Below are 23,970 nucleotides of genomic sequence, written 5' to 3'. Positions count from 1 at the left end.
TCCAATCTCTTGTTGACAGAAAAGGCCTCACATACCCATGGTGAATTGGAAGGCTCGATGAGGTCTTATTGCAGGAGATCTACACACTCGGAAGAGGCAAGTTGTTGATGTTTGGGGCTCATTCCAGAGTGGTTGTCCTTGATTGGATTGATGTCCTCGTTCTTCTTGAACGGCAGCCTAACATAGAATTGCTCACTCTTCCACAGTGGATGAGGGCATTTCTTGAGGAACTCTTGGTGAGAGTCTGCACAAGACTTCTCTTTAAGACCGTTGACCAATTTCTCAATCTCACTTTGTTGTGCCATGAAGAGTAGGAGAGTTTGCACGTACAATTGAAAGTATTGCTTAAAAAGGACTCCTTCAGGCATCATTATGAGTTTAGCCATCTCGGTAATGATATCCCAACCGATTACAATATCCTTCCTGGGCAAAGTAGATCCAAGCACCTTTATGATAAGAGAGCATCCAGGGAAGAACTGGATTTTTATTGGCTTGCTTTTGAGGTGAGTCGAAAACACCTCGCTGGAGGAGATACTGAAATGCTTAGTGTAAGGCTTGCAGTACTCCTTAGAGAGAACCTCTGGATTCATAATTATTTGGGCAACTCTAGTGTCTAGGATTGCAATAACCTCGATAGGTTTTGTATACTTTGAGGAATATACGGAGACTGGAACATGAGGGACCGAGTTCACCAAGTTGATATCTTCAGTCATCTCTGCCGCCACGTAGCAGGAGTCAGACTCAGGCTCTGAGAAGTCAAAGTCAAAATTCGTAAGCACTTCTAACACCGCAATTGAAGCGAGTCCGACTTCTTCATCCAAAGAGAAGAGTAACTCCACTTCATCTTTCTTCAGGGAGATGCCAATAGCATTCTCTAGTTGTTGTACCAGCTTAATTCCTCGCTTCGGGGTGCTTGGGCAATTCTTCGCACAGTGGCCCGATCGGTTACAGACGTGGCACCTAGAGGATTTGAACTTCTTTCCAAACCTTTTCTTCTTCCTCGGGTACTTTCATTTCCTTCTAGAATACTTTCTAGATTTGGCCTTGGACATCTTCTACTTCTTGTAGTGTTTTTTCTTTTTAGTGGAGCAAATGTAAGTCCTGTCTTTCGAGGAGCACTTGATGTATAACTCCGGCTTTCCACATGCTCGATCCATAGCTTTGTCTCCCTTCACATACTCTCTGATCAACTCCTTTTTCCTGCAGATGTCATCGAGATCTAAGTGGACTTCTTGTTGAATTTCACCAACCATGCAGTCGATGACTCTTCTTCTCCTAACTTGTAAAGCTCGTTCGGTAGCCCTTGCTAGAGGGGCTGGGATTAAGGAGCGAAAGGCTTACTTCAGGGAGATATTTGCTCCGAGCTCATAGAACAGGTGAACCATGTGCTTGAAATGGAGGTACAGGTACTTCCTTTTGTACAAGTAACATTTAACATTTCCTCACAAAGAACTCTCGTCTTTTTAAGCTCCTTGAGATCATCAGGGTTCCCGATAAAAGCCACATGCATCAGTCTGATGGCTTCAGTGAGATTCTGATAGAGGAAATAGACACGGTCTACTTCCCCCATAATGGTCCACCAATTGCAGAGTATTCCAGTAAACCGAGCCACAAAATTAGCCTGAATATTGTGGTTGTTCTAGGTAGCTAATGCTCTTTGGGAAAGGTAGGCCATGAACTCCTTGAATCTATCTAGCTACTTGGAGTAAGGGATATCGTCTAATGTAAAGACAATATTTCCCTTTACTAGAGGTGCTGATGCTACTGGTACATATTGTTGGTCTGAAACCTCAAACCTAACATTTTCGTCTGGGTCTTCTACTCCTAGCCCTCTTCCCATCATCTTTAAGGACGGATAAGAGTCTTCCGATTCTTCTGTTTTCCATGACGAATCCTCTGAGACAGCCTCTGAGGGCTCAATCTCTTCTTCTTGAGATGAATCATATGGTTCTTCATATATGTGCATGCTACTAAAGACGATCATCTGGTCAGCTTGGCAGCTCTTTTTTAGGAAAGAGCTTATAGGGTTCTCCTTGGAGGAAACCATAAAGGCTTTCTTAACTTCTTCTTCTTCATCTTCGGGATTGGGTGTTGAGGCAGAAGGGACTTCAGTAGGAGAAGTTTCTTGCACTTCATTCCTCTCTTCCTTTTTCTTTCGTTCTGCCTCTTTAGCCTATCTGATCCAATCCCTTAGATCGACTAGGTTAGCTTTAGGGGACCTTCGTTCTTCCCTTGAGGGGAAAAATGTTGAGGACCTCTCAAAGGAAAGTCTTTCCAGAAAACTGAAAAGACTAGAGATTGGTGACGATGGTGCTGATGCTGGTGCTGGTACAAGGACTCCAGCTAGAGCCGCGATCTGGTTTCTCAGTTTACGGATCTCTTCTTCTTTCCTTTCCAGATCAATGTGGAAGTAGGAGACAGAAGGGGCTTCTTGGATCTCATTGAATCTCTTTTCAAGCACTTGGAGAAGTGACTATGTCTCCTGGTGGTGGCGATCAACCTTGTGGTCAAGGTGGTTTAACTGTGTGATGAGAGAGTCTACTTGAGTCTCGATGGTCGAGAGAACGTGCTTTTGAGCCGTCGCATTTTCTGACTGCCAATTAAGAATAGCCTCCCTGGTAGTGATCTTTTGGGGATTCCTCATTTCATCACGACCGGTTAGGTTCGGGGCTTTGAAGGCATGAGTATGCCTTCATTCGCCATCAGTAAACTGTCCCAACTGGAGGAACTCGTCATCTTAGGCTGGCGAAGTCGAGTGGAACATGCAGGAAGGGGTTGCTTGGGGAATCTCCGCAGGTAGCTATCCTTTATGCACCATCCGGTTGATAACCTTCTCTGCCAGCGATGGTGGCACCATGTCCTTGAGATACTCCCGAGCATCTTCGGGGTTCTCCTATTTATGCTTCTTGACCTACTTGAGAATGGGTTTGTAGCTGGGTAGGACCTTCTTCTTCTTTTTCTTTGGGATCGATAAACTTAGATCTACATCCGGTTCAGGGGGAGTGGAGTCTATGTTTTTTGTAGCCTCCTCAGAGTAGGGCGGCTCTCTTTTTTTCTTGTGGCAGACGTCATAGTCTCCACAATCACAGACATCATAATAGCAGTATTTTCCCTCTGGTTGGCTAAAGAAATACATTGAGTTCCCGTTTCCATTAAAAGAGTGGGTCGGGGGCATCTGCTGCTGGGCCTTCGAGTTGTCACGCAACCCTTCCTCTTCTGCCTGCATCATCATGATCGTTTGGAATATCGGAAGGGCAAATGGTTCCGGGTTTTGGACCAGTTTATGATCAAAGGTAATCACAACATTTCCATCGTTTAGAACTTGGGCTCCATGGACTGGATAGGCTGAGCGTTCTGGTGGAGACGCTCGTATAACAACCAACCCCTTTTTTTTCCCTCTCTTCTTGGTTGAATAGTAACTCTTTATCTTTCATACCTTCACAATTGTAGGTCCGTCTTTTTAGATCTTATTCATTCAATTAAATTGAAGTATTGAATGCATCTTTTGTGGTCTTCAATCTCTTATATATATTTGTAGTTCGTTTGCACAAATTTGAATCTATCTTTTCTAGAACTTAGAAGTCCAAAGCCCAAAGCAGTCAAGTTGCAGTAGCACGATACTGAGCCATCCTTAAAGGCGCCAAGAAATTGCGGTCTATGGTCATGAACAATCAATATTTACATGAAGCGGATGTAGTCTAAATATATTATTTACTGGGACATCATGGAATATCGATCCAAAAATTTGAGGGTGAAAATGGGAGGACAGAAGATTAAGTGCCAGAGATATGACGTCTTTAGTAGAATTTTTCTCTATCAAAATTCTAACACCTTATTCACCCAAAAAAAAAATTCTAACACCTTAACCACACTACCTCGGCCCAAATGTTTGTATTATTACATATGACTGCAACCTAAGTCCTAAACCCAAACCAAATTAGCTCGGCCCAAATACCTGAAATTTTATAAATGGATTTACCCGACGTGTATTTTGTTTACTTCACATTTTAAAATCTTCGTGACTGGTAGGAGGCTTAGATCGAGACTCTAAACAGCTTAACATTTCTAAATAAATGAATAAAATCCTCATACTTAAAAACATGTATAAACTACTTCGGACTTTTCTCGTCAAACCCTTGTTTTCTTTTTTTTTTAAGATCTACCCAACGTGGTTTTGTCTCTTATTTTGTTTGAACATTATATGTTGTTTTATGACCATCATAGTACGTATGAACTAAAATAAGGCTCATTACCGTCTAATAGGCCTACCCCAAGCTTGGAGATTGAAATCCCAATGAAATAACAAAGATAGAAATTGCTTACCAAACCCAGCCCAGTCGAAACTCATGACATGAGAAAGTTTCACTGCTATGATTATTGACTGTTCATTTGATCCTGCCCGTTTTATTTCTCACTTATCAAAACATATAATATTGATATTCGGATTTGGTCGATCAAATTAATAGCTCTCATCAAAATGTATCTTTACTTGATCCAAGTCTAACAGCACGGATCTAAACACGGAAATCCCTAGACGAATTTTAGGTAGAACTGGGTAATAACTAGCTAGTATTCAGTAATATTCGATCATAGTGATTTATGATATAGCTATTACAAGGTTCCGTAAATCACAACAGATGGAATGCCGATCAGACAGTAAATTAAAGAAAGGAATTCTGTTGATAAGTTTCGACTGGCACCCAAGGGAATGAGTATCATGTCCTGTAACCAACGGGGAGCAACGTTTACGTGACGATAGACTGGTCTCCTTTTATTTGATTCTTTTCACGTACGTCGTGATAAAATTGAAAACATCATATACTCAACAACACTTCAAACTCGCAACCCGTAAAGTATGTTGAAAATCTCTTTAACCTACCAATAACCAAGACCAAAATGGTAATATCCATTGTAAAGCATGCAAAGTCCATCACTAATTCCTTAATCTTATTCGAACTGGCATCATCAGTAGCACGACATTCGGCCGGTTTACTAAGGGCTCGACTCTGCCTCGTGTAGGTCCTTCATCTTATTGCTCTCTGGGGACAGCAGCGTTGAGTTATGCACGGCCTCATCACAGTAGCCCTCCAGAATATCACCCTCCTCCGTGGTGTAGCCCAGGGTACCGAGCAGATTGGGCCAGCAGTCGTGCTCGATCGTCCTGATGGCATCGCAGCACTTCGGGCCCAGATAAGTCTCCCCGTTGAGGAAGAACATTATAACCTCCCCGGTGCAAGACTGGAGCTGGAACATCGACTCCCAACAGCTTGGAGACTGCTGATCATCTAGCCTCAGGCGAGCTACCAAATCAGACTTAGAGCCCTCCGGTGTGGTCCGTGCCCCTACTACAGACTGGCAGCTTAGTGATGCTAGGAGGATGGCGAAAAGAACGAGCTTGACCATGGCAGTAACCATTTCTGTCGTACACGTCTAATCCGATAGTAAAACTTTCGAGTGAGCTATTGGATTATATAGGCAAATGATTAAGGGGAAGCAATTACTGATGGATTTATGATAAAGGCGAAATGGAAAGCCAGAGGGCGAAGAAATCGTTATGTAATGCGAAAGGTTGTGTAATTATATACCACAATAAGTGCTCTGAATAAATCCTATCAATAAAATGAATAAATAATTAATCTGAGATGTACAACAGCAAACCGACCTTAGCTCAGTTGGTAGAGCGGAGGACTGTAGTGGGAACACAGCTAATCCTTAGGTCGCTGGTTCGATTCCGGCAGGTCGGATATTCTTTTTTCCTTTTTCTCTGTCCCCATTTTTTTTTATTTTCTTTTTGTGGATAACATGGGCTTCTACTAGTTCATTGGGCCGATCCGTTTTATGAATATGGGCTTCTATATTCATTGGGCCGGCCCAATCAAAAAATATACAAATTTCTGCGTTACTGGTCGTTTGAGCAAAAGAGAGCCGGAGTCAAAATAATTGAGCTAATTACACATGTCACATAACATTTGTTGAACCGCATTATAATTTATAACTAATCGTTCAAGTGTGGAATTATGTTCAGCGCAACGACGCTCTATACTTAGCCGGAATTATAAAGTTGCGGCATCAAATATCGTCCATTAGCTTACCTCTCTATTTCATTGCGTACTCTCATGTTTTGCCCCAATTACGCATGGGCAAAAACAAAGTACTTGACCTTATTAGTCATATTAGATAAAGTAATGGCATCTTGAAAAAAAAATCAAAGAGTGGAAATTTTGAACAATGAATATCTTAAACCATCATGTTTCCGACGGTACGGGCAATTGGGATGATCAGGGTTATCATAATATTATATGAAACTACTTTCGGACTACGTCTTAGGTTGTCTAACTTCTCATACTGGATCAATTCTAGTCTCGTAGACGAGGTCGACATTATTTTTCTGGGCAAACAGAAAATGTTTTGAATTTTTGAATTTTTTTGGGTACCTGGAGCCTAGAGAGGGTGAGAAGTTTGCCAAATGGAAATCAAACAAATGGGAAGCGCCACGTGTTCCCGCCACTTTTTTCGGTCGGAGACTCGCGGGCTTCCTCTGGCCATACCCGACCGGTACTGGTAAATTCGCACCGACAGTACAGTCCTGCATTAAATCACCTGACACTGACAAGATCAACCCCCTCCAATTCCTTAAAACAACAAAAATCCAAATTCCGAAATATATATATATATATACTAATCGTAAAACGAATGCATTGCGCGATATTATTCCATCAATTTGAAAAAAATTATAATTACAAATTAAAAAGAAAAATTGTTTGGAGAATTAAGTAAAAAAATAATAAAATACACAAACTTTCATGTTTAGTAGTAGAAGAACTTACTTATGAGAACTTGTGCATAGCGGTAGCAATGCCGTTTAGGAGATGAAATTCACATAGCCAATCTTGAAAAAAAAATTTTAAAAAAGTAAAAAATTAGAGAAAATAAAAGAATGAAAATTTTCAATAAAAATAAGAGAAATCAAAGTATAAATTTAATTAATCATCTACATCTAGAGAGAGACATAATTTCTAGAGTCGGCGTTTAGTTGGAAATGTATTTTTTGAGAACTGAATAGGCTCCTACTTATATGTGTGATAATTCATATTATAATTATCATACAAAATATAAGTAAAATATAATTTGATTTATTTTCTTTTTTTTCGCTGAACAAATCTGATTTGTTGAAAGGAAAAGAAAATTCTTATATATCTATAAATATTATCTAATGTATTTTTAAAAGTAGATATTTGTAAAAATGTATAATTCATATATACTATATATACTAAAGGTTGTCCACATAATCATATATTAACATATTTTATAGTATATATTCATATACTTATTTTGATGTTAATATTCAATTATAAAATATTAATTGTTTTTTAAAAATTTGATATTATTAAATAATATATGTATATAATAAAATCTTCTCATTTATTTGAAATACATTATATTAAATAGATTATAAAGAAATCAAGAAATTGGTTTTTTGGATAAGATATCTTTTAAAAAATATTTTTTATTAAAATTTATTTCGAAAATAAAAAATTCAAAAATCTAAAAATCCATATATCAATAAAATATTATCTAATCTATTTTTTAAAAAAAATAGATATTTATAAAACAATATAATTCATATATGCTTTTTCTTATTATATATACTAAAAATTATGCACATAACCAGTGTTATCAGAACCGGACCGGACATCGAACCGGCAGAGGTATGGGGTCACGGGTTTATGGGTTCAACCGGGGTTCGATGGGTCGGACCGCATATTTAATTAAAAAATAAATAAATATTTATTATTTAAATATAATAATATAAAAATTAGAAATATATTTGAGGAACCTTTCCTCAGTACATTACTACATTTCTTTAGCTGTTTCTTTTCTTTTTCTTCCTCCTTAGTTCCTCCTTCCTGAATCAGGAGTAGGTGTATTGTTGTTGCTGGCACTAGCAGAACTCATTGTCCAGCAGCCTATAACGATGAAAAAAAAATTCATAGGAGTAAAGATCAGAACAGGACAAGAGTTACGGAACAGCAACATAATGGGAGTTAGAGAACAGCAAATTTGAAGCAGCAGCTAATTTGAATTTGACACACAGAAGACAAGAGTTGCATAACAGAACAGAACTACAGTGAAGTAGAGTTAAGCAAAAATTCATATTTAAGATGCAGATTAAGATGCAAAAGCAGTGAACTACAGTGAACAGAACTACAAAAGATTAAGATTAAGAACAGAACTACAGTGAACTACAGTGAATGGCTGCTTCAAAGATTCTAACCAAAAGCATTAGCATGTTTAAGATGCAGATGAATTATCGATGAGATGGAAAATAAGAATAATAAATGAGTCAGATCATGATTTAAGTATGGCAGGCTTTCAAGTATTGAAGCAATCGACATTTCAAATAAAATAAATTCATCAATTACTTAAACGATTCAACCAGCATGTTATTTGAATTCTATCAATTCTAACTTGTTACTTCAGAAAAAAATCACAAAACTAGTAGTGTCACAGGAATGATACTTCCACAGCAAGCTCGAAGACATCATCATCAGATTATCAATGGGGTGAGTTTTTAAGTCGAGATCGATAGTTTCAAGACTCTGCTAATGCAAAGTTGGTCTAACTGGAAAATTTATGCAGGGTCTTAATACAAGTACTTTGCAGTTATGTGACTCTGCCACTCTATGCTCTAATCATACAGGTTAGTAGTAAATCCTCCTACTTTTGGTTCCCCCTCCATCGATCTGTTCAGGAAATCAATCACTAAACCAATTCAGCACCAATTCACAGAAGCAGGGCAAAGAAAGGAGCCCTAATTCACAGCACCAATTTCACTCAGCTGATACTGAAGTAGGAGGAGGAAGATGCAGAATCGAAGATTAAACTGAGAGAAGCCGAGAAGAGACAAAAGGAAAAGCTCTAACCTGTTCCAATCTTGCGTTGCTCGACTGAGAAAGGGAAGCTCGGCCTCGAATTGAAGTTGCTGATGAGTCGAATCAGCCGATGCCTGAACTTAATAGGACCGGAGAGTGACGACACTGACGAGAAGAAGGAAGATCGAAGAGGATCGCCGACTAGGGTTTTCACCTTCAGACTTCAGCTTTCGATTTTTTCTTCGATTCAATCCTGCTCTATTGAGTTTGGGCGACTGAACACCGAATTTGGTTTCGGGCTCGGGTCGGGAGATCCGGATTTCACTTAAAAATCGTGAACCCATCAACCGGCCGGTTCGAATGGGTTTGATGGGTTTGTTTAAAAACCGGCCGGTTTTCTGGGTTCACCGGTTTTTTTATGCAATTTCGGTTTTTTAGGTAACCGGACCGGACACAGGTCCGGTTTCCGATCCGACCGATCGAACCGCCCGGGTCGGTCCGGGTCTGATAACACTGCACATAACCATATATTAATATATCTATATTATGTATGAATATATAATAATATATACTTTTTATGTTAATATTTATGTGATGAAATATTAATTTTATTTTTTAAAAAATAAGATTATTAAATAATATATAAATTAAAAAAATCAAGAAATTGTATTTTAGATGAGATATCTTTTAAAAAATATTTTTTATTAAAAATAATTCGAAAAATTAAAAAACTTTAAAAAAACCTAGAAAGTTCCATTTAGAAAATTCATATTGCATTCAATGGAGATTACCATATTATCCAAAAGATTTTATAATATTTTCGGTTTTATTAAATGAAATATTATTTCAGAAGATTTTTTAAATTTTATAATTGAGAATAATTTAAAATTTAAAACATCAAGAAAATTTTATTCATAAACGGAGCATTCTAAGACTATCTGACCGAGCCCACCACGTACATTACTTTCATATATATATATATATATATATATATATATATCGGATTCTCTGATTTTTATTTTTATTTTTTTGGTTGAAGGATTCTCTGATTCTATCATGTATCCAACCATGCGGTACTTCTGAAAGCAACATCTTTGTCTCTGTATTCAGTATGGCATTTTCTTCAATCCAATGCACTCTTACTTCGGTCCGAATTCATATTAAAGTGGATCTCTCAATCGTGAAAATTTTTCGTTCACAATCCTCAAATCATAACCCCTTTCCAAAAAAAAAATTATAAAATTACATGAACCAATTTACGGTGATCGATAATATGGAGTCTTAGTTAAGAAAATGTATTATGAAAATTGAGGAGGCTACTTTATATGGGGACAACTTGATGCCCCGCCTTCCAACAGCCTTTTATACCTTTGACTTCATCAAATCCTCATTACCCCCAACCTATCTTTACAAATCTGATAGGTTGATTCAAATAGTTTGATATTTATTTATAGTACCCATGCATCTTTCAATTAACTTTCTATTAATGTGAGTTGATTCAAATAGTTTGACGATTGTTTCTCTTTAGTAATTTCTCGATTTGAGTCTCCTTGTGAATTGAAAAAATTCACATTCAGATACTTTTACCACTTAGTAAGCTGATCTGTCTCAAATTAAATTAATCGGAACCCCATAAGCTTTCGAATATCATGGTATACACCGAGAAAAATATTAAACTAAAAAAATTAAAATTTAGCTTAAGAAATCGCGAAACTCGATAGATAATTCTAACTATAATCTGCTTCCAATGGATCATCATGGGTTAAGCTCCAAGTGGTAAACTAGTCTTTTGAGTAAATAATAGTGTCCACTAAATATGGCAAACACCACGGACTTGTATGATTCAGTACAATGTACAAAACTGCTCAATGCACGCCCAGATAATTTGGAGTCATCGATTATATTTCACGTGTTCTTCATGTGATCCTTTTTCTTAGACCTTTTTTATTGTGGGAATAATGTCGAATACGAAAAATAAAAGTATGTATTGTCAAGACAATGGGACCGGTACGAATGCTCAGAAGAGTCACTTTTACAATGCTTTGTTGCATTTTACACCATGGACAGACTCAGAATTTGAATTAAGGTGAGGCGAGTTTTTTGAGGGGACAAATAAAATGTTAATTTTTCCCGATTAGAGGAGTGGTGAACCCAAGGAATTTTATTAAGAATTAAACAATAAAATATAAATTTCCTTTGAGCGTAGAAAATTTAACGAGGGTGACTACCCCTTCGTCCCCTCGAGCCGTCCCTGAATTGCACCAGATAGATTTTTCGTATGTATGTGTATTTTTTGTTGAATTTTATTTCAACGATGTGGCCCGACATATGTATATCACGTTATGTATTATGTGTTATCCTATTAATAAGGCCGGTTAAGTGATCTAGTAAAACTTAAGACAATGTGCCTTCTTGAAATCTCGGTAAAATATGAGCATTAATATGTAGATACCAAAACGGTAATTACTAATTCTACGATGGGCGGAATTAGAGTTACATACACCTCAGGCACTAAAGTGCAATTTGAGGGGTTATGGTTTCCGAATTGTATGTTAAATAGAGCAATATATTGAGGTCCCATTACTCAGATAATCAAACAGTCCACTCTCTTAATATACCGGCTTGAAAGAACATGAACCTGACTCAACCTCTATTTTTAATCCCTCTCTAATTCCAACTCCCCTTATTCTAATCCCCTCTATTCCTATCTCGTCAACCAAACGCCCCGTTAGGGATTCAGTTATTCGGTTTCAACATTTTTATCTAACCTAGGAATCGATATGAGGAGCCAGCTAAAATGATATGCACAAACACGGCCTACTATTGGTCACTGATGTAAAAACCTAGAAAGTGGTAATTTGGTTATTAACTAACTTAACAAATATTATTATAACTACTATGTAGCCATTGAGAAAGAAGTATTAATGTATTATTACCCACACTATATATAAGTATAAATAAATAAATAAATAAATAATATATATATATATTATAGAAAACGAAGTATCAGTTATGGTTGGGTTGGGGTCAAGTTCACGAGTCCTCGATGTATATCCCTTCTTGTTTTATGCACAATATTAATGGTTCGAATTCCTTTTTTTCTTTTTCTTTTTTCAATGATTGAAGCTTCTTCATTATCGTAAGACCACACAATTCATGGGATCATATATCTTCATACTCGCGGTCAACATCTAACGGGTTATTCTTGGGAGACGGTCACACTTGCAGGGGAATTTTGAAAGTGTTTGCACCCACCAGAATTAGTTAAACTAACAAATGGGTGTAGAATTTCACCTGATTTGCAATGCGATAGACCAGCTCAAGTGACCCAATGAGGTTTTTAGGGTTCTCTGTTCATTACGAAACCTCATTTGAACATCTCCCGGTGGAGAAAAGTCAGTTTAATAAATAACTTAATTAACAAGATTAATAGATTTATATAACGAGAGATTGGTTGTAATGCGTGTGATCATAGTACTTAGTTGCTAATGTTTGAGCAAATTGAGGTTAGACACGAGTCCAATTAGTGGAAGTGCACTCAATCATATGTGATAACTTCTCCAATTGGCTAATGATAGCAGCCGAACAAGGATGTCAGTGTCCTATGAAAAGTGAAGTAGATTCCAAAGTTAAACACATGACTGTGTCCTTTATGATTATTATTCTTGGAATTTGCAGACTTTATATTGCAAAAAGATGTACACACTAGACACATCTAGGATCTAGGTAAATTTACGTTCTCTATGTCATTTCCAAGATCAGATGATTCAGAAATTTCTTTATATAACAATTCACTGGCATGTTAACGTCGTTATTTGGAAATCTTATTTAACAGGTACGTTACACTAGCTAATATTACAATAAATATGTCCAAGGAAGATGAGCCACATATATCTCTCCTGAAAATTTATTAGGAATACATATATTTCTTCTTTTATTTTATGTCACAAGTGATATATAGTTCTCGTCAATATGACTTCACCTTGTTTTTCAACTCATACGATCCACCACGTGTTAACACATTTCAAATGCTTGAATTAACTTTCATTAAATTGAAGAAATAATGAGAGCATGATAGAGAATCAAATTTAGTTTCATTGTGTAATGATTCTTTCAAATTAGAGTTTGAAACATATGATCTCCAGACAATGAGTGCCTTCAAGTTTTGTGACAAGAAAAAAGCCTCGATCACCAAACTTGTAAGTTGTAGCTTTATGTCGCCTTCAAAATCCCATGATTGTCCCTAGCTACCTATTCTATAGGACATGCCATTTGGTGGGTTGAAATTTTATAAAGATCCTCATCCACAAAAAAAAAAAAAAAACTTGAATTGACAACCATTAATTCCTGTCCAAAAGGAAAAGAAAAGAATATTAAAAAATCATCAGACATTTCTAATCTTGAAATGGATGCACGGCAAATCGTCTAACATAAGACAATAACAAACCTAATATACGAAGGACACATAAGATTATGATCTGACACCAATTACTACTATTTAGTGATTAACATTTTTGTTATGCATTTCACCGCTTGTAAAATATACGAGTGTTCGTCTATAACATGTTCTAAATATAATCTTTTGGATTCGAATCTTGGTGGCTTTTACTTTTCGCTCTCCATATATATAAATTAATGTTCTTCGTAATTTTCATTTTCATTTTACACGTATTTATGCAGGTATGGCCTCCCTAATTCATTAATTTATCGTTAAAACTACTAAGATAATAATCATATGATGACCTAACATATGACATGAACACACATAACCCAAATTTACACAAACTTGTTAAACATTTGATTGCAGTATTATGTAATTACTATATCGATCACTATGGAGAATGATAATATTTTTAGAGTTAAATAGAGTTGAATTTTGATGGTAATTGGTTTGTAATGATTGTGTCATTGAATTATGAGAAAAATATAAAAAGTAATGAATAGTTGAGAGAAAGTAATGATTGTGTTGTTGAATTGTTGAAAAAGTAATGAATAGTTGAGAGAATTTAGTATTAAAAATTAAATTGAATGGTTTAAAAAATTGAAAAAATGAGAAAAGTAATAATTGTGTTATTGATTTTTGTTATATAGTTAGTAGAGTTAAAATTAGAGTTAAAATTTTAAAAACATAACTCACAAACCAAACGGAGTGAGACTAACTCATAAGTGAATTCAACTCAAATATATCGATCGGACCTCAACAAACTTTACATTTTCTTCAATTCAACAATACAATAATTACTTTTTTTTATCTTTTTCTTCAATATAAAATAAATATTATCACATACTTTTTCTTACCATTCAATTCAATTTTTTAATATTAAATTCTATTAACTATTCATTACTTTTCTAATAATTCAACAACACAATCATTTTTTTATCTTCTTCATCAATTTAATTATTATAATCCCACTTACATATATATATATATATATATAAATATTGGAGTGGAGTGGAGTTTAACCACACTCTATTACTAAACGTTATATAATAACCAAGGAATGATCAAAAGAGAGATCAAATTTTCCTCACCTTCATTTCAGCAGAAAGCAATTCTGATAGAACAATCAATTATCTGCCCTTAATTTGCCCAATCTGCTCTAATAGATCTCTTTTCTTGCAGTGGAAACTACCTAAGAGAGTTGGATGTTGGAACAATTTTTCATAATTCCATGAAGGAATTGATGGAGCAAAGTTGATTATGCGTGAGAAGTCGATTGAGTTGTATAAAAGAAACCTTGTCAGCATGCAGCAAGTTCCTTGCAAGTGTTCCACCAGGCATCCCATTATTGTCCCTTTTACCCACGGTTATGATATGATGGCCTTTACTTTTCTTTCAGAACAAGGAGTGAAATTTAATAGCATTTTCAGTCAAAAGAAACAAAATGTAAATTACGACCATTATGAAAATATTATGACTTGTTTGATTTGAGAGTAGGATTTTAAAATCCTACTTTAACTTAATTCTATTAACAACAAAACAAAATAATTTATAAAGTTAAAGAGCGGGCTCTATTTATATTACTTTTTTTCCACAACAAAACAAAATAACTTATACAAAGTTTTTTCCACAATAAAATAAAATAACTCATACAAAGTCAAAAGGTGTGTCTCATTTATACCACTCTTTTTCAAAATCAAAATCTTTAAGATTTCGAGTAGGAAAACATAAAATTAAGGCTGCATCGAATTTTCTGGTACCCTCTAAATATTAAGCTAATCCGGGTCTTTTACACTGAGTTTGCGCTTCTATGCTAATTTACGTATAGGTAGAATTAATGAACTTGCTGAATTTATAATCTTGATAGAAGAGGAATCATTTTCTGAAGTCAGCAGCAATTCACGAGAAAACGAAAGTCTGGTGTAATTTAACCAAAAGCTGTATGTTCTATTCAACCACAGCAATCATTTAGCTGCATTCAACATATTCATATATTCTATTTTGATCAATCAATGAAGATAAAGAAACTTCGACATAGATTTCGACCACATATATTGGATGTTTGAAGATTTCTGCTCTATTATTGTGGACTCAGATGCTGGTTGACAGTGACCTTTAATTGGGAAAGTTTTTTTTTTGGGCAAATTACAAAAAAAAAAACCAAAATTTTGTAAAATGTCTCAGTTTTGTCCGAAATTTTATTTTGTAACAAAAAAAACCATAAGTTTTCTAAAATGTCTAAAAAATGACATCCGTTATAACTTCCGTCAATTTTTGCCTACGTGTGACCTACGTGGACTGTTAAAGGGACCCACTAGCCTACGTGTGACCTACGTGAACTGTTAAAGGGACCCACCATCAGCAGCAAAAATTGACGGAAGTTATAACGGATGTCATTTTTGAGACATTTTAGAAAACTTATGATTTTTTTTGTTACAAAACAAAATTTAGGACAAAATTGAGACATTTTACAAAACTTGGGTTTTTTTTTGTAATTTACCCTTTTTTTTTTGAGTGACAGATTTATTTGATAGACCATTTAGTTCTATATATCTTTATCACAACTATAAATTTCTAAAACCTTGAAGTAGAATCTTCAATCTCTCTTTTTTTTTTCCCTTTCGGTACGTGCCCTAATATTCAAAAATCCAATAGATCCCGATTAATTCAATTCGAGCTAGGTAGGCTGACCTAAGGGACAAAATTCTTCGAATCAATATATTTTTCCTTTTATTAGACTCGAACTCAAAATCATATTTAAGAGAAACAAGCGACGAATCATTTCAACTAACTGTTATTGGATCTATTTTATTTTTAATGATTGTATATTAGGTTAAAATAAATAGAAGACATAATGTACATGTAATATATCCACTTAATTAATTAATTTTTAATTAGAAATAGTTACACCCGATTATACCATTAAAAAAACAGAAATGTTGATATTTATGGCCATTAAAATATAAATTCAGTCAATTAATTAAGAAAAAAAATGCACTTTTGGTCCTCATTAATCTTTGGAGTTTTTGTCATTTTTGTCATAAACCTTTTCTTTTTTCTGGGGTCATTCTTATGCTCAACCTTTCATATTTTTGCCCATTTTAATTCTACCATAACTTTTTTCGTTAACAGATGCTAATGTGAATTTTAACTTTTTCTTTAAATAAAAATTACTTTTCAAAAAATTAAAGAATAAAAAAAGGACAAAAGAAATGGTTTAAGCTCAAGGAATTACCAGTGAGGGAGGGATAAAGGTGTTAGCGGGTGGCCTCCACCCCACCTAAGAGGTTGCCGGGGCCCACTGAGGACATCGGCAACCTTGGAGGTGGGGTGGCGGGTGTCGGCTACTTGAATCAATCAATATCTAAAGATTTAGATTTGGTCCATTTGAGCTCTAGGGACATCGACCATGGACTGATAGCCCCCATCTACCTCCGAGGTCATCTGCATCCTCATAAGGTGTCAATGACCTCGGAGGTAGTGTGGGGACCATTTGTGACCTTGGGGGTGGAGAGGAGGCCACTGATTGACGCTCACAACCCCTCCCTCTCTCTCCGGCCCTTTGCTCCCTACTCACCATTTTTTGCTTTTTGGTTTTCTTAATTTTAGAAAATTTATTTTTATTTTAAAAAATATTAAATAATTTCATTTTGTTGGCTTCAAAATCTACATAATCATTTTTTAGCAGAAAGTGAGGGTAGACCAAAACATGGAATGTTGAGGACAAGAATGACAAAAAAGAAAAGTTTAGACAAATGGCAAAAATGCTAAAAATTCAGGATCAAAAGTGTCTTTCTCTTAGTTAATTTTTTGGTGGATTCCCATTAATTAATTAAAAGGTGAATAAATGCATTCACTTAATCAATTCAAAATCAAAGTATCTCAAGCAGGGAGAGCTTTACCCTTTAGCGGGCCGACCTAGCTCAATTGGATTAGTCGGGGTCTAATTGGGTTTCCAGATACTAGAGTTTACCCCAAAAAAAGTACCTCAAGCAAAGACTCTAAGATAATTTGATGGAATAAATATTTCAAAAAAATAGGTGCCGTTTGGTTTAGTAGTTCAAATTTTACTCAACTCCATTTCACTCCATTATTCTCTCAACTTAACAACACAATCATTATTCTTTTTGTATTTTTATCATATTTAATAATAAATTAGTAAATGCATATAAACCATTTTATACTTAATAATTTTATTATACAAGCACATTTCTTGATTTAAAAAAATGTAATTTCAAATTTTATTTAGAAAAAATTCAAAATTAACATATCTATAAAAAAAATTTCCGACATAATTAGTAACTAAAAGAAAATCTTCTACATGCAATAAGCATATCTAAATATTGAAGAAAAATTTATGGCAATTGATGATTTGCCTTTCCTTTTTTGTAACTAAAAATAACCATATTTAATTATTAAACATTTCTGAAAAAATGAAAGATAAAATCAATTTAAAAATGTTTAAATATAAGAATTTGCGAGAAGAATTTATGACAATTGATGAATTACCTTTCCATTTTTACAAAATATATGGAAGTCATATATTACAATTTTTTAAAATTTGATATTTAAGAAAATATAATATTTTTTCTAAGTAATATTATTTTCTTCATCCATATTTAGTATTATAAATTCATTTTCAATTATTCTTAATTTTTTATTATATACATTAATATCTGAATGGTTTCAATTTAAGAATATATATAACTCAATGAACATTTCAATTGTGATGTCAAAATTTTTAAAAATCCATCTAACAATAACCACTCTGACCAATAATACGTTCATTGCACGGGTTAAAAAGCTAGTATATATATAAAGTTGTATCCCATCCTATTAAAATGGGGGTACAATTGTAAATGCTTAATAAATTAGTATGTTATATAAAAATTGAATAATATTAATTATTATTGTAATTAAAGAACATATATCCAAAAGAAATATTAAAAAAGAATTCTAATCACTTATTGTTGTTTTATAAGCAATTGCTATTTTATTAGTAAATAAATATACATAATTTTAAAGATATACTAATAATTATTAAACTTTACTTAATTAATTTTAATAATCATTATTACCCTTATAAAAGCTAAATTAAGTAAATCTCTCATCGAAGTGGTTAGTCATTTTACAAAACTTGACATATAAAATATGAGTGAGAAAAAAGACATTTGAAAATACTTATTGTTAAAATTTTATAGATTCTATGATTGTTAATCTTTCATTAATAATAAACTAGCTAGGATTTTTTTTGGGTTTTATAATTATTTTCTTACAAATTGAATTGATAATTGGGATCATGTCTTTGAAATATTTTACATGAATTATTTGCTTGTAAGCTCTTTAATTGATATTATCTAGCGTGGGCATGAAACTTATCGTATTAAAATTTATATAGTATAAGAACAAAATTTCTATTTTCTATATATTAATATAAACTATAAAGTAATATTAATAATTGTCTTATAATATCTAATGTTTCATAATAAATTTTCTTTATAAAATCAGTGCAACAAACGAGTTCAATAGCCTAATTTAAGAAGATACTAGCGGTTATCAAGCAAGTATAACTCGCAATAAAACCACCAGAAGAAAAAACAATTATAACTTGCAATAACACATTCGCTTTGAGCATCAGTTACATACATATTTGTGGATCAAGGCAACATATTTATTATTTCTGTATGATATATAATTAAGTACAAATGGATGTACAAATAAAATGTTTACAATGTGAAAAATTATTCTTTTTAATCCTGAAAGTAATGTTCGGGTGAAAAATAAACTGGATGGTGGAAGTAAGCTGGCACCATGAAACATTTTTCAATAGTCACCAATAGAGATTTTTGTATGCCCACATTTAATATGAATAGAGAGATAAATGGGACACAGTTTAAATGTGTTTGGTATTAGAGTTGATTTGAGTTGAGTTTGGTTTTAATTGATTTGTAATGATTGTGTTGTTGAATTATGAGAAAAATGTGAAAAAATAATGAATAGTTGAGATAAAGTAATAATTAAGTAATAAATGTTATTGAATTGTGAAAAAAGTAATGAATAGTTGAGATAATTTAGTATTAAAAATTGAATTGAATGGTTAAAAAAATTAAAAAGGGAAAAAATAATAATTGTATTGTTAAATTGAAGATAAGTATAATTGAGTTAAAAAAAATTCTAAATCCAAACACACCCACGCCCCCGTGGAAGGGAAGCATCTAGAGTGTGAGGACCCTAACATCATCCATTAGGTTTTGCATCTTGTAAAGCAAGCATCGGTAGGCTATGATGCATTCAAGAAATTAGTAAATATCTGCAAATAAGAGGGTGTTGGCATATCCTTGCATGCAATGCTTGCACACCAGTTAATATGTGATCCGTATCACGAGATATACCCATTATATACAAATTTTTTTCCATTTTGAGACATTATTATCCTACAATTAACTAAATATGAACATATTACATACGAGCACATGTAATATTTTTTTGATAAGTAAATTATGATGGGCAGCAGTAATGGCGATCTTGCTGCCCCCGTTACATAATGTCCGGACTCTCTTGTTTGATTGCAAACATATCAGACAAACTGAACAATCAGCGCAAGCATTAGCTCAGTCATCGTAATACCAACAAATGCCTAGTATAGTCTACAAAAGTTGATGTCCCCCCAAGCTCAAAGCAAAAAGCACACAATTAACAATTATTTTTGATAGTGTACTAGGAATTTTGGAGCAACTAAACTACATGTGAGTAAGCCTGTTAACCACTAGAGTACTATTCTTGGTAGTTCGCGCGCATGTAATATTGTTCACAATCAATAGGGTCTTGGCATACGCATATCCTTGCAACTGTTTGGAGACAATCGAAAGATTTTTTTTTTTTGGTGGTAAGGGGGCCGTAGCTCGAGGAAGAGTTTATCTTAAACCCTTCGTTAACAATCTGAATCTAGGATCACATTTTAGTTTCTTTTTTAACTATATATATATATATATACCAGGGCACTAAGTAGATAGATCAACATCTTGCAAATTGCCAACCGAAAATGGCACAAAAAAGGTGAGATATTGACACCCCTGTCGTGCTCTCAAAGTTAAGACATCCCTATCATTGATTGAAGAGAAGAATGATCTAAAGAGACAATCTCATGTCCTATTGGAAAACAAATATGAGAAAATGCTGCACATCTAAGCAAGCTTCTTTCCTAATAATTGCATCCAAGTGTCCCAGAGTACTTTAAGGCTACTTATGCTAAGATTAAGTTCAATACGAAGTATAAACAATATTAATTGCAAAAGCAAAACTTAATATATGGACTTCTTTATATATTTGGTAGTTGTGTCAGCAACTCATACAATCCAATAAATTAATCTTTTCATATTACGCATCCTTTTAAAATTTTCATTTTTGTCCTACAAAAACAAGAGGTCTTTCCATATAATAAGTGATTGCATCATGCCCCGAGGATCATGACTACGACTTTATTGTTACCAATGCAGAAGTAGACTCACTTTTGTTTGGTTAATTGAGGGGAATGAGGGGGTTGAATGAAGGTGAAAAATATTAAAGAATTCGGATTAAAACTAAAAGACCAAATTATCTATGATTTTTTGCTAATAAGCTCACATCGAAGGATAATATAATACTCTGATTTAAAAAATTTCACCTTCCCCTCCATTTTCCTTACTAACTATATCCAGAAAAGGTTAAAACTTCCCTTCCGTTCCCTTCCCCTTATCAAGTATACTGGTTAAAATTTCCACTCCCATCTCCTTCCCTTCCCATTAATGAATCGTAGCCAAACAGAGTGTTAAAGTATGTTTTCCTCCTCAATTTTCCGCTGTATACTATAAATCTTATGAACAGCCCTTTACCTCAGCAAAAGTTACACATAGATAAGATGGAGGAATGGTTTTGCCATGGCCACAATGTCGCCAGAACACGTTTTTAGTTTCTCTGTCGCTGACCGGCCATCACCTGAAAAGCCGGTGACACCTTTTTCCCTAAATATAACAAAATGAAAAAATCTTAAAAATTAGAAGACAGGAGAGAGCGAGTAGGATGTCTGAGAGGGAGGTCGGCTCGGGTGGGACATTGCCTGTGTCCATCCCCTCTCTGAGGTTACTAGTGTCACCAAAGGCCGTCGGCTCCCTTGACGAGAAGTGCTAGCCGCTAGTGATGGTGCATCCACCCTCTTCCTCTCCCACTAAAATCGGCATCGCAATCTCTCTTCCTCTCCTTTTATTAATTTAATTTTTTGTTTGGAATTTAAAAAAAAAATTGTTTTTAAAAATCGAATAATAAAAATACAATTTTAAGTTGAAGGAGTACCAAAAATTTGTTTTTAAATCATTGTCTTGTAATTAAAAAGTATTAAAATTTTTCAAGAATATACTATTTTACTGTATAACCTTAGTGTTTCACAAGTACATTTAAATACTAATCTTGATAATAAGAAAAAGTATAAAACATGTCCAATTTCAATATTTGGTTAGTACTTCATTTCAATATCTGGTTAGTACTTGATTTCAATATTTGGTACTTTAGTTCATATATTTAGTATTTCTCAAATACACGCATATACTAATTTTGATAATTAAAAATTTCCTAAGTTGCATTCTAGTTTTCGCATTTCTTTAGTACTTGATATACTAAATGTTTCAAATGTTTAATATTTTAATTCAAATGTGTTTAATACTTTGTCGATACATGAAATACTCATTTTGATAACTAAAAGTGTTATTATTATAATTTTGGTACTTCATTGGTGTATGACTTTTACGTATTGAAAAGTCCGTACACCGAAAAAAGTATTGAAAAGTTCAAATATTGGTATTCTTTTGGGTGAACAAATATAGGTACTTTAATTTGATGAGACGTTTGTATATATATATATATATATATATATATAATAACTAAAATTGTGAATATTTAATTAATATCACTGATTTCTTTCTTGAGAGTTTAGAATTAGAGAAATTCATGTGATACTAAGTATTTACGCCTTAAAATATGGCACGTGTAGTCGCCAATTTATTTTTGGGTGAAAGTAGTCGCCAGTTTTTCTTTATCTAGAAATACGATTTTTTTAATTAAAGTTTCTAGAGTAAATTTTCTTTGGCAATGCCTTTATTTGGTTTAATTTCTTTTTTTGAATTCTTGATGTAATTTTTATTTGTTGTAATGGATTTTTTTCGATGACAAGGAAGATTCACAGGCCAAGCATAGTGTAATGGATCTTTTTTGTTTTTTCCTAAACTTAAAATTCATAAAAAATAAAACAAAGGGCGACATTAAACCGAGAGTGAGACACAAAGAGAGGGGTTGGTGACGCTAGCAACGCCTGATCTACCCTACACTAGTTGGAATCTCAAGGGGGCTGATAACACTGGCTATCGTTCAAACTCATTTTGTTCATCTCGATCCTGAATTCTTGAGCTTCTTTTCTTTACTAATTTTATGTTTATAAGATGAGTTCTCGAACTATCTCTTCAACGGATCTCACCAGAAAAGCTGTCTCTGTAACGAATCTTTCTTCTCCAACATCGGGACTCCTTGTTAGGAGATCCAACGATGAAAGACAATGTGTCATTTTGACACATATATTCATGTCAAAAATTTAAAATATTGGAAAACAAAATGAACAAAGAAAAAATTTTAAAAATAATGAACATCAATAAATGAAAAGAAAAATACTTGCAATCTATTTAGAGCCAGGAGATTTGGTATTTAATTATCGTAAGTGGGATTTTCCATATTAATGCTATAAATCTCCCCTAGTATAGATTAAAAAAAATTGAAAAATAAAAAATTAATAAAAATGAAAAATGAAAAGTAAAGAACTTGTCTGTCGAGTGGAATTAACCTGATTAAACCTGGGACTCCTGCGTATATTGTTCTGGAAAAAAATGCCGCGACACTTTGACCGTACGACACGACATGATCCTCCTCTTTCCCATCCCTTCCCATCTCACGTGATCCCTCCCCATCTCCCTCCCGCTTTTTCGTACTTTCTTCCCCCACCTCTTCGTTTTGTCCCGTGAGTTTTGTCTCGAGATAGACACAAGCAAAGAGACGAGAAGGGAACCTCTCACTCTTACTCACTTGAGGACTGGAGGGCTCCCCAATTACGAAAATACCCTTCACCTCCGCCAGACGGAGCACCGTCACCGCCTCTTCCGCCTGTCAAGAGTCTCGGTCTCCCTTCAAAATCTCAACTTTGGCTTAAAAATTCCGCTTCCATTTGCAGGAACAGGAGATGAACAAGAAAAGTAATAACATTCGACTGTGCCCACAAGACAAAGACATTACATTCATCTGTGCTAATGTGGTCCTCTGCTCTGTTTAATTAATACAATAATCTCCCTCACTTTGTCTGTAGTTCTCGTGTTAATGGTCATTAAAAGGAAAGGGTTAATGGACCCTCCCAGATTCTTTACCTCAAAACATCAATTCGTTTCACGGGCAGAGATTCCAAACAAAGATTTGCAGAGGGAGAGCCCCATTTGTTAGCAACCAAGCAGCAGGACCCTTTCAAGAAAAGAATCCAATTAATTAATGAGTACACAAAAAGAAATTCAATCCCCATTTCTTAACAGAAATAATTAATTATTAATTACTCAGTCTGTCAGACAATACTTCCTCAATATATTAACTTGC

The 23,970-nt window shown here is 34.3% G+C and overlaps 1 protein-coding gene, 1 long non-coding RNA gene and 1 other non-coding gene across 3 annotated transcripts; 1 reads left to right on the top strand and 2 right to left on the bottom strand.

Moving 5' to 3' along the window:
* Window positions 1–4,794: 4,794 nt before the first annotated feature.
* On the bottom strand, window positions 4,795–5,531 carry LOC116189229 (egg cell-secreted protein 1.1-like). Its single transcript, XM_031518796.1, has one exon. It carries the CDS (start codon window positions 5,413–5,415, stop codon window positions 4,993–4,995), a length of 423 nt encoding a protein of 140 aa, XP_031374656.1. The 5' UTR covers window positions 5,416–5,531; the 3' UTR covers window positions 4,795–4,992.
* A 126-nt stretch (window positions 5,532–5,657) lies between these two features.
* TRNAY-GUA lies at window positions 5,658–5,744 on the top strand. The gene is given in 2 exon segments: window positions 5,658–5,694; window positions 5,709–5,744. It is a non-coding gene; the product is annotated as a tRNA-Tyr (tRNA).
* Window positions 5,745–7,886: 2,142 nt separating this feature from the next.
* Window positions 7,887–9,360, bottom strand: LOC116189078. The gene is made up of 2 exons (XR_004152312.1): window positions 8,925–9,360; window positions 7,887–7,967 (listed from the first exon to the last, which is right to left on the bottom strand). It is a non-coding gene; the product is annotated as an uncharacterized LOC116189078 (long non-coding RNA).
* Window positions 9,361–23,970: the final 14,610 nt, after the last annotated feature.

The sequence above is a fragment of the Punica granatum genome, chromosome 8, assembly GCF_007655135.1.
Source record: "Punica granatum isolate Tunisia-2019 chromosome 8, ASM765513v2, whole genome shotgun sequence".
NCBI lineage: Eukaryota > Viridiplantae > Streptophyta > Magnoliopsida > Myrtales > Lythraceae > Punica > Punica granatum.
Note: the sequence above shows the minus strand (reverse complement) of the source record. Positions and strands in the feature narration are given on the sequence as shown.

Excerpts from the sequence above, each read along its gene's own strand:
- LOC116189229 (XM_031518796.1), bottom strand. The coding sequence starts at position 5,415 with ATGGTTACTGCCATGGTCAAGCTCGTTCTTTTCGCCATCCTCCTAGCA.